Genomic DNA, 12,837 nt, shown 5'->3' on the forward strand with positions numbered 1-12,837 from the left:
CACCTGGTCCCCTGCCCCAGTCAGTGGTGGACCGTGTTTTCTCTAGTCTTCCTCTTGCACCCATTTTCTGGAAATGTCTAGAGTCTTAATTGCTAAGCCATTTGCTTTACAGACTGCAGGAGCAGACAACTGAAGGTGTAAGTCACTGAAGGAATAAGGCGTAGTTGTATCTCACTGCAGCTTTTTTAATTAATTCTAAGATGCATTCTTTGCCTATGCATCTACTTCCCTCAGAAGGCAGCTTTGGATGTCAGAAAGTACTACAAAAATCCTGAATCATTTAGCATAGAACTTTATGCTTCTCCAAACAAATTATTGGTTCCAGCAGTTCAAGCTGCGCTCTAAGGACATTTGCAAGAATGTGAATAAGTAGAAAGTATCTAGAAGACAGATACCTCTCATTTAGTTTGTTTTCTATTTGTATTGTTAGTAGTCAATGATAATTTTCTTTTATCAAACTGCATGCTCTTTGTAATTTTTCTGTATTATCAATTTCAGGATTCAGTTTTAATGCAATTTTGTGCGAACAAACTAGACAAGAAGGACTTCTTTGGGAAATCCGATCCTTTCCTGGTATTTCATCGAAGCAATGAAGATGGCAGGTAGATAGATGCCTGTTAAGTACGTCTGCTGCTAAACAGTAGGCAACTTACTTATTTTCAGATGGTAATATAGTTTTCATTTTTTTTTATATTTGTCAGATTAAGCTGCATTTCTTTTATGTTTGTTGAATTTTAATAAATAATGTTATGCTGCATAGAAATAAAACTATTGTAACAAACATCAAATACTGCAATTAAGGGTTTTAAGAGTTGAATGTATGGTAAATATAGAACAAAAAAAATTAGTCATAATAGTTAAATAGCATGACTTTTCCTAAGATACAGCATGTCCTTAAATTAAATAGAATATTCCAAAAAAAATCATAGCTTCAGAATATTCTGATACGTATATGTTGTTTTAGGTCAAAGTTCTTTATACGGCAAATTTGGAAATATCTTCTACCTTTTTGACAGTGTTCTAGGAAGTAGAATTAAAATATCCCAAATAGAAAACTTTTTTTAGCCATGCCTTCTCAGTAATAGCCTGGATAAGAACTTAGGCCTTTGGAATTTAAGGAATGTATTCCTTCAAAAGAGAATTTTAGTGTCATCTGTATGTAGAATTTCAGTATTGATTTCACCAGTGACCTTGCCTCCTATTTTCTTTTGAACAATTCACTTTCCATGATGAGGTTTCAGACCTATTTTAATTTTGCATCATTTAGAGAAAGCAAAATATATATTAAAACATTGCATTTCATTTGAGAGAAGGTGGTCGTGGACTGTTGTGGAGGTTTATATCTTTTACCTGAGAAAGCCTTGGTTAAAAAAAAAAAAAGACATTAATTGGGGAACAAGAGTCAGAAAGCCAAGACTCCCTTGGCTAAGTATCTTAACTGCTAAAAAAGAGTCAAATCCTCTCCAGACTTCTTTCCTTCTGGATCTGTGACTGATTTCTGGCTGTACAAAGCCTGTTTAAACAAGTGGGGTGGAGAGCGCTCTTCCCTGAACTAATTCACTGAGTGATTGTAAGTCTGGTGGAAGTTTTGGGTAAAAACATTTTAGGTTTAGAGTTGTGTAGCGACCTAGTCTGTAATCACTCACAAACAGGTCTGTTCTCGTCAGTTCTCCTTGCCTTCTTTCTCCTGGATTTCGCTACTACTCTTTTCTTAGCTTAAACTTTATATGGACATTGTATCAGTGAATACAGATTACAGCTCTTTTTATTCCATGTTTGCTGACACAAATAAAAAAGTGCATAAATCCAAATATATCTTTTTTTTTTTTCAGTTTTACAATCTGCCACAAAACAGAAGTTGTAAAAAATACATTAAATCCAGTGTGGCAGGCATTCAAGATTTCTGTCAGAGCACTGTGTAATGGAGACTATGACCGGTAAGCTGTACGTTATGCTTTCCTAGCATATACTTTTTTTTTTCCTAACTCATGTATTCTTTTATAGATCCGTTTTTCTAAACAGTTCAGTTATGGATGTTATTTAGATTATTTACTCAGTATTTTGGAAGAATATTATGTATTCAAAACACCACATTAAATTTCCAAAAATGAAGCCAATATGCTATATCTGTAGGAAATGCTAGCAGTGATTTCAGGAAAAAAAAATTCTTCAGTCTCTATAGTGATTAAGAAAGTTAGAAAGAAATAACTAACTTGACCGGCCACTGGTACTAGTATGCACAAGGATTAATGTTTAATATGTAGTGTTTCAGTGAAAAACGTACACAAATGTCTGCCTTTGTAATGCCAGAGGATGCTGATAAATGATAGCATTTACAATATATAGATAGATAAGTAGATCTCATCTAGAGATAAATAGATTAGAAACCGAGAAGTTAATTACTATCTTGTTCAGAGTTGATGTTTTCAGTGATCCAATGCAAAAGGGTCCATCTTTGAAAAACATGGTCATAAACCATGGTTTTACTAATGTTTTACCAATACTATCAAGCAAGTTAGTTAATTTGAGGAATTATGGATATCTTTAGACTTCTTAAAAAATGGACATGCTAACTTCTAACAATATCAACAAGAAAAATGTTTAAGTCCCTTCTGATGACTTGTTCTGTTGTCACTATTCATATTTTTGAAAAGCATTGAGATATCACTGTTATTATTATATACCCAGATAAATGTCTGGTAATTTATGTATCCTTATTACCTGAAATCTGGAGTACTGAAATTATTTTAGTAAGACTCTAAGGAAGTATAGACTTATCATTAGTCATAATCCTTTTAGCAGCGTATAATGTAATATTTAGATTAAAATAATAAAAGAAATATGAAGGAAATATATGAAGACTAGAATAGGAGTATGAGTAATAGGTAAGCTGCATGCAGTGCATGGATTCAATTCAGCTTTACTTTGGGTGAAAGATAAAGGAGAGAAAATACAAGAGATGCAAAATGTACTTGTCTGGGTATTTCAAAGGCAAAAGGTCAAAAATACAGTTCGAATGCCTTGTAACCCCCTAAAATATGTTTTATTAAGTTGAGTTTGGTATGGTCATATCTTATCTTTTATACTTTGAATGTATTTTGTCAGTTCAGTTAAAAAGTCAGTTAAGATAGAATACCAGTTAAAATAAAAGAGTTTCGCATTGCACTCTTCTAACCCTGAACTAACGTTCCCATCAGCAGAAGCCCAATCCTTTCTTGAAACCTATTACTACATGTAGGGAAATAAAGAATTTATTCAAATTGATAATTTTCCTATGAGTGTGTCTTTGAGAAAATCTTTAATTTGGAATTTAAGTAGTTACTTTTTTTCTCTACCTGACCTTTCATTTTCAGCTTCCATGTACGTAATTACTGTTCATTCATGTATGTTTTAAGTTGCTGTAGCACATGGCTTTGCCATATCATACCTACATTACTTTATTAAGTTAATTAATCAGTGAAATGTATGAAGTAAAATTATTTTAATCTGTTACCATGAAAGCCTAGTCTTTTGGGGAGACATTCCTTCAACTTGTAATTTACTAGCTGATGTCAGGGTATAAACAGAAATCAACACTTGTCCTGACTTGTGCTTCACTTGACTTAAACTAAGTAGTTAGTACTGAAGAAGCAGGATAGTAAGAAGTGCGTATATTCACTAAGCTAAGCAGAATGCTTTCACGGTAATAAAGTTCTATTTTTATAAGCTGCTTATTAAAAATGGAAAGTTCAAAAGCTAATTGACTTCTGATTTTTTTCTACGGAAGTGGAATTGTTTTTATCATTCTTTTTGGGAATGACCATTCTTAGTGCTTCCTACTGGATCTTAGCTGCTTTATTTTGTGTCATATTCTTCCAGTACTTGGTGTCACGTTGCTTCAAATTGGAGGAAAAAGGGTTCTCTTACATTCCTAATACTCTCTTTGTGAAGTACTCAATCCAGTTACTGTCATTCACATTGGTTTCTCTTTCAGCTAGATAGAAAAAAATGCAGAAATTTCATAATAAGTAAATTCTAATCAAATAGAATTTTAAACTTATATATGTGCATAATGCAAAGCAAAATAGTGCTCATAAAGCTAGTCTTTGTACTCGGCACTGTTTATCATATTCAAGACAAGGCTTTCATAATAATTAAAAAAAAAAGATACTGTGTTAGAAGCAATATTGAAATAATTCCAGCATTCCAAAAGAGAACAAAAAAATATAATGGCATGCTTCAAATTATTGTGTAACTACTGTTTTCTCATGTTGATTGTACTTTGAATTCTTTCTACATAATGTACTCAGTGAATGCCTTATAAATAAATGTCTCGATGGAACTTTGTAGTCCTGCCTATAATAATCATATTTCAAATGAAGAAATACATTTTAGCTGTCAAATTCAAATTATTATTTGTTGATGGCCCAAAAGAAGCATCAAAAGTTTTTGTTGTTGTTTTCATTTATTTAATGTGAAAACTTTTATTTCTAAAGGTGAGGATTAGATTGCTAAGATCAGTTTGGTAATACATAAAAACATAAAACCCCCAAGTCTCTTTTGGATAATGATAGTTTGACAGATTAGATTATGATACTCTGGATTCTGTGATAGATGTTGAAAGGTGAGAGTAATGCAATCGGTAAGGGTATGTATCACAGTCAACATTCATTCTAGTTTTGGGAAGAGTAATTCTTCAGTTAGCTAATGCTTCCAAGTGAACTCTATCCATGTTTTCATTGTGAAAAGGCAAGAATTTGCTTAGCTTTTCTCAAACTATACCATCATACAATATCTTTTAAACCACCACAGGGATTTTGATAGTAGTACTTAGTAACTTTAAAATTGTTGTTCTCTTCTTTTTCTTAATATGAGCTCTCAAATAGCACTTCTTACACACAGTTATTTTCTGCGTGAAAGTTTTAAGACAGAGGTTTCCTAAATCCCAATTTTGTGTAACTATAATTTTTTAAATGAAAATAGAGAAACTGGGTCCTTTAAGGTAAAATAGCAGTGTAGAGCAGGCTGAAATATCAGTACATGAAAGTTTGAAAGGCCTTTATTGTAGTGCATATAGCCATGCATGTGTCATGCAAAATAGGTGAAACTCAAGGTTGGTGATCAATCTTTTTAATGTGGAATGAATTTGAGGAAAAAGGAGCTTCATTCAAGGAAGAGTTGTTCTTACTGAAATTTTACTTCTTGAGAATTTATGTCAAAAATCTTAAGAATTGATCTTAATAATTCAAGTTTTCTGTATTTTTTTTTAATGTAGGTATTTAAGGTATTAACTGAGTAGGTATGTAGATATTCAAACACAGATTTGTAGGACAATTCAAAATTTAAGTCCCACTGACCCTCATGTAGATCTTAATTTACCAGTGTTATAAATCTTAATTTACTAGTGTCTTATCTGTCTTAGTAGTAACAGGTTTTGAAACCTGGAAGTAAAATAATGGTTGTCTGGGGAAAGAAACTCTGTGATATTGCCTTTCTTACTAAATGAAATACCATATCATTTCAACAATCAAACACTCAGTGGAACTGTTTGGAACTGTTCTCGATTTCATTCCACAGAAGAACAACTGTCATTATAATTAGTTGTCATCCTAAGGTAGTTTAACCCCAAACTGAAATGCTACAAGATAGATAAAATATAAAAAATTATGTGGGTAGAGCAATTAAATTTTAGTTGAAAAGAGAATTCTAGTTGAAAAGAGAAACACCAAGACAAACCAACTCCTCCTTTTCCTATTTTGGAATATCAGTATTTTTTATGTGTATAATAATGTGCTAATTTGTCTCTCAATCTTGTTTTAAATTGAATAAATTATAATTAGTTCTCTTGAATAAGTGTTTACACTGGGTAATTGTATATTGCCAGACTTTAACATTTTATTACCCAACTTGCCCACCAGCTCCTGATTTACTAAGAGGAGTGTGAATATCCCCAGGGTGCCCAGGACAATCAGTCAGTTTGGGAAAAATTGCTTCCTACATCATGTTCCCACCCATGCTTCCATGATCTGCTGATCCCATTTAATTCTAGGAAGCCAGAGTTGTGGATGTGTTGCTTAATGTGGTGGTTATCTAATATAAGCTGATGCAAGAACTAAAGAACCATTCTTTTGGCTTTACAAGAATTCAAAAAAATTCAGAAATTCAAAAAAATGATACTGCGCTTTACTTTTCGGTCAGATAGCGAAGCAGCCACTTCCTCTATTGTGGGGTAAGAGGGAGTTTAAGGGTTGAAAAAGTGCAGTGTTTGAAGTACTACAGATTTCTTTCATCTGCAGCCCCAGTGCCTTCACAATGCCTTGGCTGAATCACACAGTTTTCATTTTTCACCACTGCAGAATATTTAGCAGAGACTAACATTGTTTACCAGGTTGAAGTTTAGCTTTATTCTGGAGTAGTTATTTTCATTTAAGAACCAAAATGTTTATACTAGAATTCTAGAAGCGTGCATTACTTTGTATTGTGAACATTGTTTGCAAACAGTACTATGCCAGGAATTTTTGTTTCATAAGGTGCTCCTCAAGTTCTCTTCTTTTTGAGAGAAGAGTCATCTTCTCAAATATAAATACATTTTTTTTTCTATAAGATGTTACTACCCCACAGTAGATACCCCAGGATCTTCCAAGTAATAGCATATACCAAGAAACAACCACAATAAGTTCAATTTTGCTGATTTTTCTTTAAAAATGTTGATAGATAATACTTTAAGTTTAAAGGATCAATTACAAAAGAAAATATAAAAAAAATCAGAGCATAAGCAAGTAAAAATATACTGGTTAAGCTTCTAATATGTTTACTTGTTTCCTTAGCTTTCACCGTATTTTACTATTCATTTATGAATTTATATTGGGTAGCCTGATTGACTTGCTATTTTCTGCACCATGAGAAATGACTGGAAAAATTGGTCTTCTGGCTTTGGTACAGTTGATTTTTTCCATATACTATTAAAATGTAAATATTAAAGGCAATGTAGTACATTAAAATATATATATTGTTTTCTCTTTTTATTTTTTTTTTAGGACAATTAAAGTAGAAGTGTATGATTGGGATAGAGATGGAAGGTAAGACATTGTTGTTAAACTTCAGGATTTTCCATGAACGTATATTTAAAAATGTATAAATATATAGTAGCCAGAACTGAACTAGAGAATAGTCTGTCTCAATATTTAGAATCACAGGTACTGAAAAAAAAAAAAGGTTGTGCTACAGTTCTGTCTTGTTTTGCAATTGAGGTAAATGTTGATGTATCATCCCATTTCAAACATGATGTGTATATGTTCATACATGGAACAAGCAAGACGGGATGTTTTGTGATCTCTAACAGTTACTGTACATGTGTGAAAGGAGGAATAATCCATTTTATAAACCCCTTTCTTTGCTTAAGACATTGCTTCACGAACTGCTGCTTTTCTTTTCAAGTAGGATAAAATGCCTGAGCCTGTAACTGATAGGCATGGTTGCCTAGATATAGCAGTGTAGAAACTACCTATTGATTATCATAATTTCAGATGTGATCTGAATGATCATTTCCATGCCTTTCCTCATCAAAACGTTCTTGTAAACTCTAGAACTGTAAGACCTGGTTTTAAATAACTCCATCACTAAAAAGAGGGTGGTGGAATATATGTGGATTTTCTTTAGCTAATTTCAAGATGAGGAATTTATAATTGTTCAGCCCTGCTGTCTTTACTGAGTATACAGTCTTTTTCTGAAGAAATCAGCTTTTCAAATTGTCCTTGTTTTGACAAACAAGACACAATTATTTTCAGTCAGACTGGATTGATACCTCTTCCTTAAAAAATGCTTGAGCTTGTATCTTAATATTTTGGATAGAAAGCATATTCATAAATCATGGTACCAGATGCTGCATGCAATACAAGAATATATTGATTTCCATTTCTCTATCAGCTGGTCTGTCTTAACTATTTCTTATTAATCTTTATATTTTCAATATAATAATATGCATTTACATTTGAATTTTTAAGAGTATAGTATTTATTATATAGTAATGTCTCTGGTGTTACTAAAGCATTTTTTTTTCTGGTATTATAGCTTATGATACTGTGCTTCTCTGGCCCAGTAGATCTTGTAATCATAATAGGCAAATATATCCTGTGCTGCCATTCATTTCTTTGCTGACAAAAGCCAAAACCAGTTTCAGCCTTTTCAGCTTGTACTTTTGTCTTTTTGGTTCTGTCATGAAATATCTTGATTTAAGTATTCTTACCACATGTTTACCCTCTATAAATACCACCTGCTAGTGCAAATTCATCCTCCTTGATTAGCTATTCCCTGAAGGAACAAAATAACATATTCTAGCAATTAAAAATATGGGGATTTAAATTATCAAAGCATTATTAACAAAAAGTTGCAGCATCACTATAAAGATTAATTTCTATTACCATCCTCTGTTTTTCACTTAGATTTGCCAAATCTTCAAAAAATGGGATATACTTATAATTTATAGTTAAACTACAATATTTTGTGAAAATAATATGAAAATGAAAACTTAAATATTTACAAGTTATTAAAAATAAAGATAGTATTTTATTAATGTGTTGAGCCCCATGTGCTGACCTGTTTCCTCCAAAATCAGAAACTGAGGTATGATTAGAAAGAAAGGGAAGAAATCTGAGAAATAATATTGTATAGCTGCAGCTTGCAGTGAAATTTTTAACATGCTGTGGAATTCAGGCAATCATTAGCCTCTACTGTGCCAAACAGTTTGAAACATCTGCTTTTCCTCACATCTCACTCTTAATACCTGTAATACTAGTATCTAATGAAAAGAAAAAAAGAATATTACTTAAGTGTATTCCTTTTTATTCTAATTGTATGTGTTTTTGCCTCTTGCTTTCCACCTTTTTTAAATTTAGAAGCAGACAACACTGACATTTCGCATGTTAAATTCCTCAAAGACAGGACAGTGCCCATCTCATATAACTTCAGACAATTTAAAAATCAAGCAATTGATCATTTAAGCTACTTCAGTAGCAAACAGGGAAAATGGTCGTCTACATTCTGATTTAATCCATCCTAACAGGAATAAATTGCCATTTGGTGGTGCCTATGACTTACTAGTGATCATAGCAAGAACGTAACTGACTGATCTAACTTAGAGTTAACCAAATTTACCTGAAGAGACTCCTATTCAAAATGGCTTAATTAGTCTTTCTTTTTTTGTACAAAGCCACTGTTACACAAATATGGACACTTTATTAATGAGCGGTTGATAAACGGTCTGATTACCTCACTGGGCTGCAACTTTTTGCTCCAGAGCTGTGTACTCTGGCCAAAAACAACCTTTGAAAGATCATCAGAGAGCCTGGAGATAGCAAAGCAAGTTATACTGAATATTGCAGGTTATTCTGCAATCAGTAAGACAACATTACTGTGCATATGCTTGATTTATGAATCAATATTATTTTATTCAACAGTCTTGAGTTAGAGTTGTTTGTTGTTTTTTTTCCTTTTTTTTCCTCATGCCTTGTTATTTGTGCTTTGGGAAAACAGCTTGAGGGCTCAGCTTCTTACTGTCAAGTTCATGAATTACATCGAGTAATTGCATATTCTTGACTCTCATCTATTTTCAAACATCACTTAAAATTTCTTGACTAAAATGTACCACTGAACCATTGTAACATTAACACTTTTAATTATTAAGCATTTCTTTGTCTCAAACCAGTTTTCATACAAAAGTTGTCAAAATGTGAAACAGTTGTTCTAAATCATAACCCTTGTTTCTAAGAGCTGTGATAACCTCCCCCAAATATTTGGTGCTATGAAGTCACAAAAGTTGTTTTTGTTGCTTCAGAGAAGCCCACTTGTGTGAAACTGCTGACCTCCTTTCTTGAGTGTCCTTATCAATGAAGTACTTGCAGGCAGGTATTACAGGAGGAAAAATAAGATAATATGCAAATTCCCATTGGATACTTTCATACTTCATTTAAAAGATTTTCTTCTTTTTGTGTGTTTTAGCAGACCTAACATTTCCAACAAAAATAGGTTTCACCTGGTTTTAATCAGGCAATGCAAAAACTTCTATGCTAATAGTTAACTGCACAGGATTATTTTCTTTAGTTCATTCATCCTCAACAGAAATACCAGCTTGCTTGTATTTCCAGTGCTGAATTCTGGTGTCATTTATTGCTGAAAACATCTGGAAGATTCTGTATTGGAACACGTTGCATTGATATCCATGACAAAAAATTTGAATAGGAAAGTAGTCTAGTGGGTGTAGAATTGGCCTAACAGATAGAAATAAATAATGAAAAAAAAGGAAAAACTGTAGAAAATTCTTTTCTTTTCTTACACTTGATCTTGAGCAAGTGAGCTGTGAGGGAGTAACACAACAGTTCCACAAACCTTGCTAGAAAATTCTGGTTAAGTGGTATAACTTATAGGTGGTGTAACAGTGTAGATGCACATTATTTGAGGTATTACTGTTTTATTAGGAAAGCAAAATTATTATAAACAGCTGCATTGGAGCAGCTTGCTAAATTACACATATGCAAGTTTGAAAAAAAAAACCTGGAACTGGAGAGGCAACCACCATTGAGGCACTTCAGTGAAAATTCCCAAGAATACAGTAGGCATGTGTGCTTCATCTGAGTTCTGGGCTGTGTGAGTATGAAAAGGAGAACATCAGCAATTCTCTGATGTTTTTATTTCTCTCTGAAGGCTTTTTTACTAACTTCAGAGAAATTGTTACCTTGTATATGTGGTACAAAAGCCACTTCATATTCTTGACATTCGTGATCTGTTACATAGAATAAATGCTTTTTTTCTTGAATTTTAAAATTATAAATAGTGCCACACAAGCCTGGGGCCACCAAAACAGCCATCTGAGAATCTAAATACTGCAAGAGAGAAAAATTTATCTGAGAACCTAAACACTGCAAGAGAGATCATAAACCTCAGAGTCCAGGTGCTTTGAAATTTTTTCTTGTCCTCCATGTTTGACCTCCTTTTCCAGCTGCTTAGTTGATTTTTAAATGATTGGGCTTTTCACCCTACTTACTGACATTTCTGGTGATGATTGTCCTTTCCTCCATTGTTTTTTTTTTTTTTTTTCATTTAGATCATTAAAATAAGTGAAGTTAATAATTCTGAAATTGATTTTCAGCACTTCAAAGCATATTACCATAAGTGGCAGTTTTAGGGATTTGGGGTTCAAGTGATTATTTGATGTAGTAAGAGTCTCTGATAAGCAGTTCATGGACGAAAGTGTTTAAGCCTAGGAATACTTGATGTTAGGAAGGCAAAAGTCTGTCGAAGACAACTATTTCTTTGGATTCTCAGTTCAGAGACTAATAAGGAAATGCATGGGGTGCTGTGCGATAAGGAGTGTGGGGAGGGATCTTTTTATTCTTAATACTTCCAGCAGGTGCTTTTTTTTCAGAGCCAGTCTAGTGGAGGAATGTACATCCATCTGAATAGTGAGTGTTCAGATCTAGGTTAATGATCTTTTAAGAGCAGAGAACTCTGAGAATGATCATTTATGTCCACACCTTTTTAACAAGATTAGTCAGAGGAATTAAATCTTCCTAGCTCTTAACCAGTCTGTGAACATTGCCACAAGAAAAAAAGGAAGCATTCCAGTGTCTCTTAGAATTAAGGAAACAGTTACTTGTAAGCAGTACAGATTTTTAAGTACTTCTACCAGAAAGAACCCAGTCTGGAATTGCTTATTGTCTGCTACAGCATATTCATATGTAGTCATTGAGCTATTGCTTGAATTTCTGCTTTTGAAATAAGCAAGCTGACTTGAAAATTTACGGTAAGAATCCTTATGAAAGGGAAGGGTTCCTCTTCAACCAAGGTACATTTTTTGTTTCCAGTGCTGTGGTGACCCAAAATTTAATATACCTTATGTGCTACAGCCTGTATAGAACTCAAGTTCCATTGCTTATATGATACTTCTTCTATTGCCCTGGTTATATAGTTGTTGCAAACTTGAGAGCATTTAGAGAAAGGAAACAATATCTCTTAAAATTTGTTTTTTAAGAAAAAAGTCTTTGTCTCAGAAGCAATTTCCTAATCTCCAAAGTGGAAGGGGATTGTTCCACAGTAGGTGGTCCCTTCTGAGTCTTAGTAGTCAGTAATACTTCACTATATAGGATTTCTCAGGCTTTCTACTGGGTGCTTTGCTTATTTCATGGGCACTTACATGATGGCTGAACCTTTTAATTGTTTGGTTTACATATATTTTTGAATTCCCACAGATTTCAGAATGTGAGATTTTTATTTGGGGTTTCTTTTTTATTTCATTAAGAATGAAGAAAGAAATTTCATGTTGCTATGGATTGTTTCTGTTTTTCCTCTTCTTGCAATATGCAGGTTTATTTAAATTTGCATTTAATATATATAGCATAATCAGAAATGTGCTGTATTTCTTAAAAACAAATTTTACAAGCGATAAAATTATAAAGTTTGACTTTCTATTTTTATTTGCCATTGGAGGGAAGGTTAAAAAAGAAAAGTATAAATTGGTTTCATAGCTCACGGGAAATGAAGGCAGAGTGTAGAGGAGGTACAATGCCTTGTTAGGGAACAAGTTTGAAAACAGAGACGGGGCCAGGAGGGAACGGGAGCTGGAGCAGCAGTGAGCAGCGTTCAGCTGGGGAGGGCAGAGAATGGGCACAGAAAGGTGTTGTGCCCCCTGGCAGTTGTGTAGCTGGCTGTTTGGCAGTCTCCCGTGTGGTTGCTGCCTGCTCCAGGTGTTCTGAGATGTGACACTGCAGGTCAGTCCGTTCTGGCAGCAGCCATGTGGTTTCCATGCTCCAGCTCCCTGACCCCAGAAGCCTTTCGCAAGGATGCTTCACCCAGCACGCTCCCTCT

At 33.6% G+C, this 12,837-nt stretch overlaps 1 protein-coding gene across 7 annotated transcripts in view; it reads left to right on the forward strand.

The window, feature by feature from the left end:
- Window positions 1–12,837, forward strand: part of CPNE8 (copine 8) — a 106,925-nt gene that overhangs the window by 55,564 nt on the left and 38,524 nt on the right. For all 7 annotated transcript variants that reach the window (XR_007165136.2, XM_048068517.2, XM_048068511.2 and 4 more), the window contains 3 exons: window positions 499–602; window positions 1,833–1,937; window positions 7,017–7,058. Coding sequence is in view for 6 of the 7 variants with exons in the window: in XM_048068517.2 (XP_047924474.1) it covers window positions 499–602; window positions 1,833–1,937; window positions 7,017–7,058 (251 nt within the window). In the remaining variant the exon portion in view is untranslated. The remainder of the gene's footprint in view (window positions 1–498; window positions 603–1,832; window positions 1,938–7,016; window positions 7,059–12,837) is intronic.

Source organism: Anser cygnoides, chromosome 1 (assembly GCF_040182565.1).
Source record: "Anser cygnoides isolate HZ-2024a breed goose chromosome 1, Taihu_goose_T2T_genome, whole genome shotgun sequence".
Classification (NCBI taxonomy): Eukaryota; Metazoa; Chordata; class Aves; order Anseriformes; family Anatidae; genus Anser; species Anser cygnoides.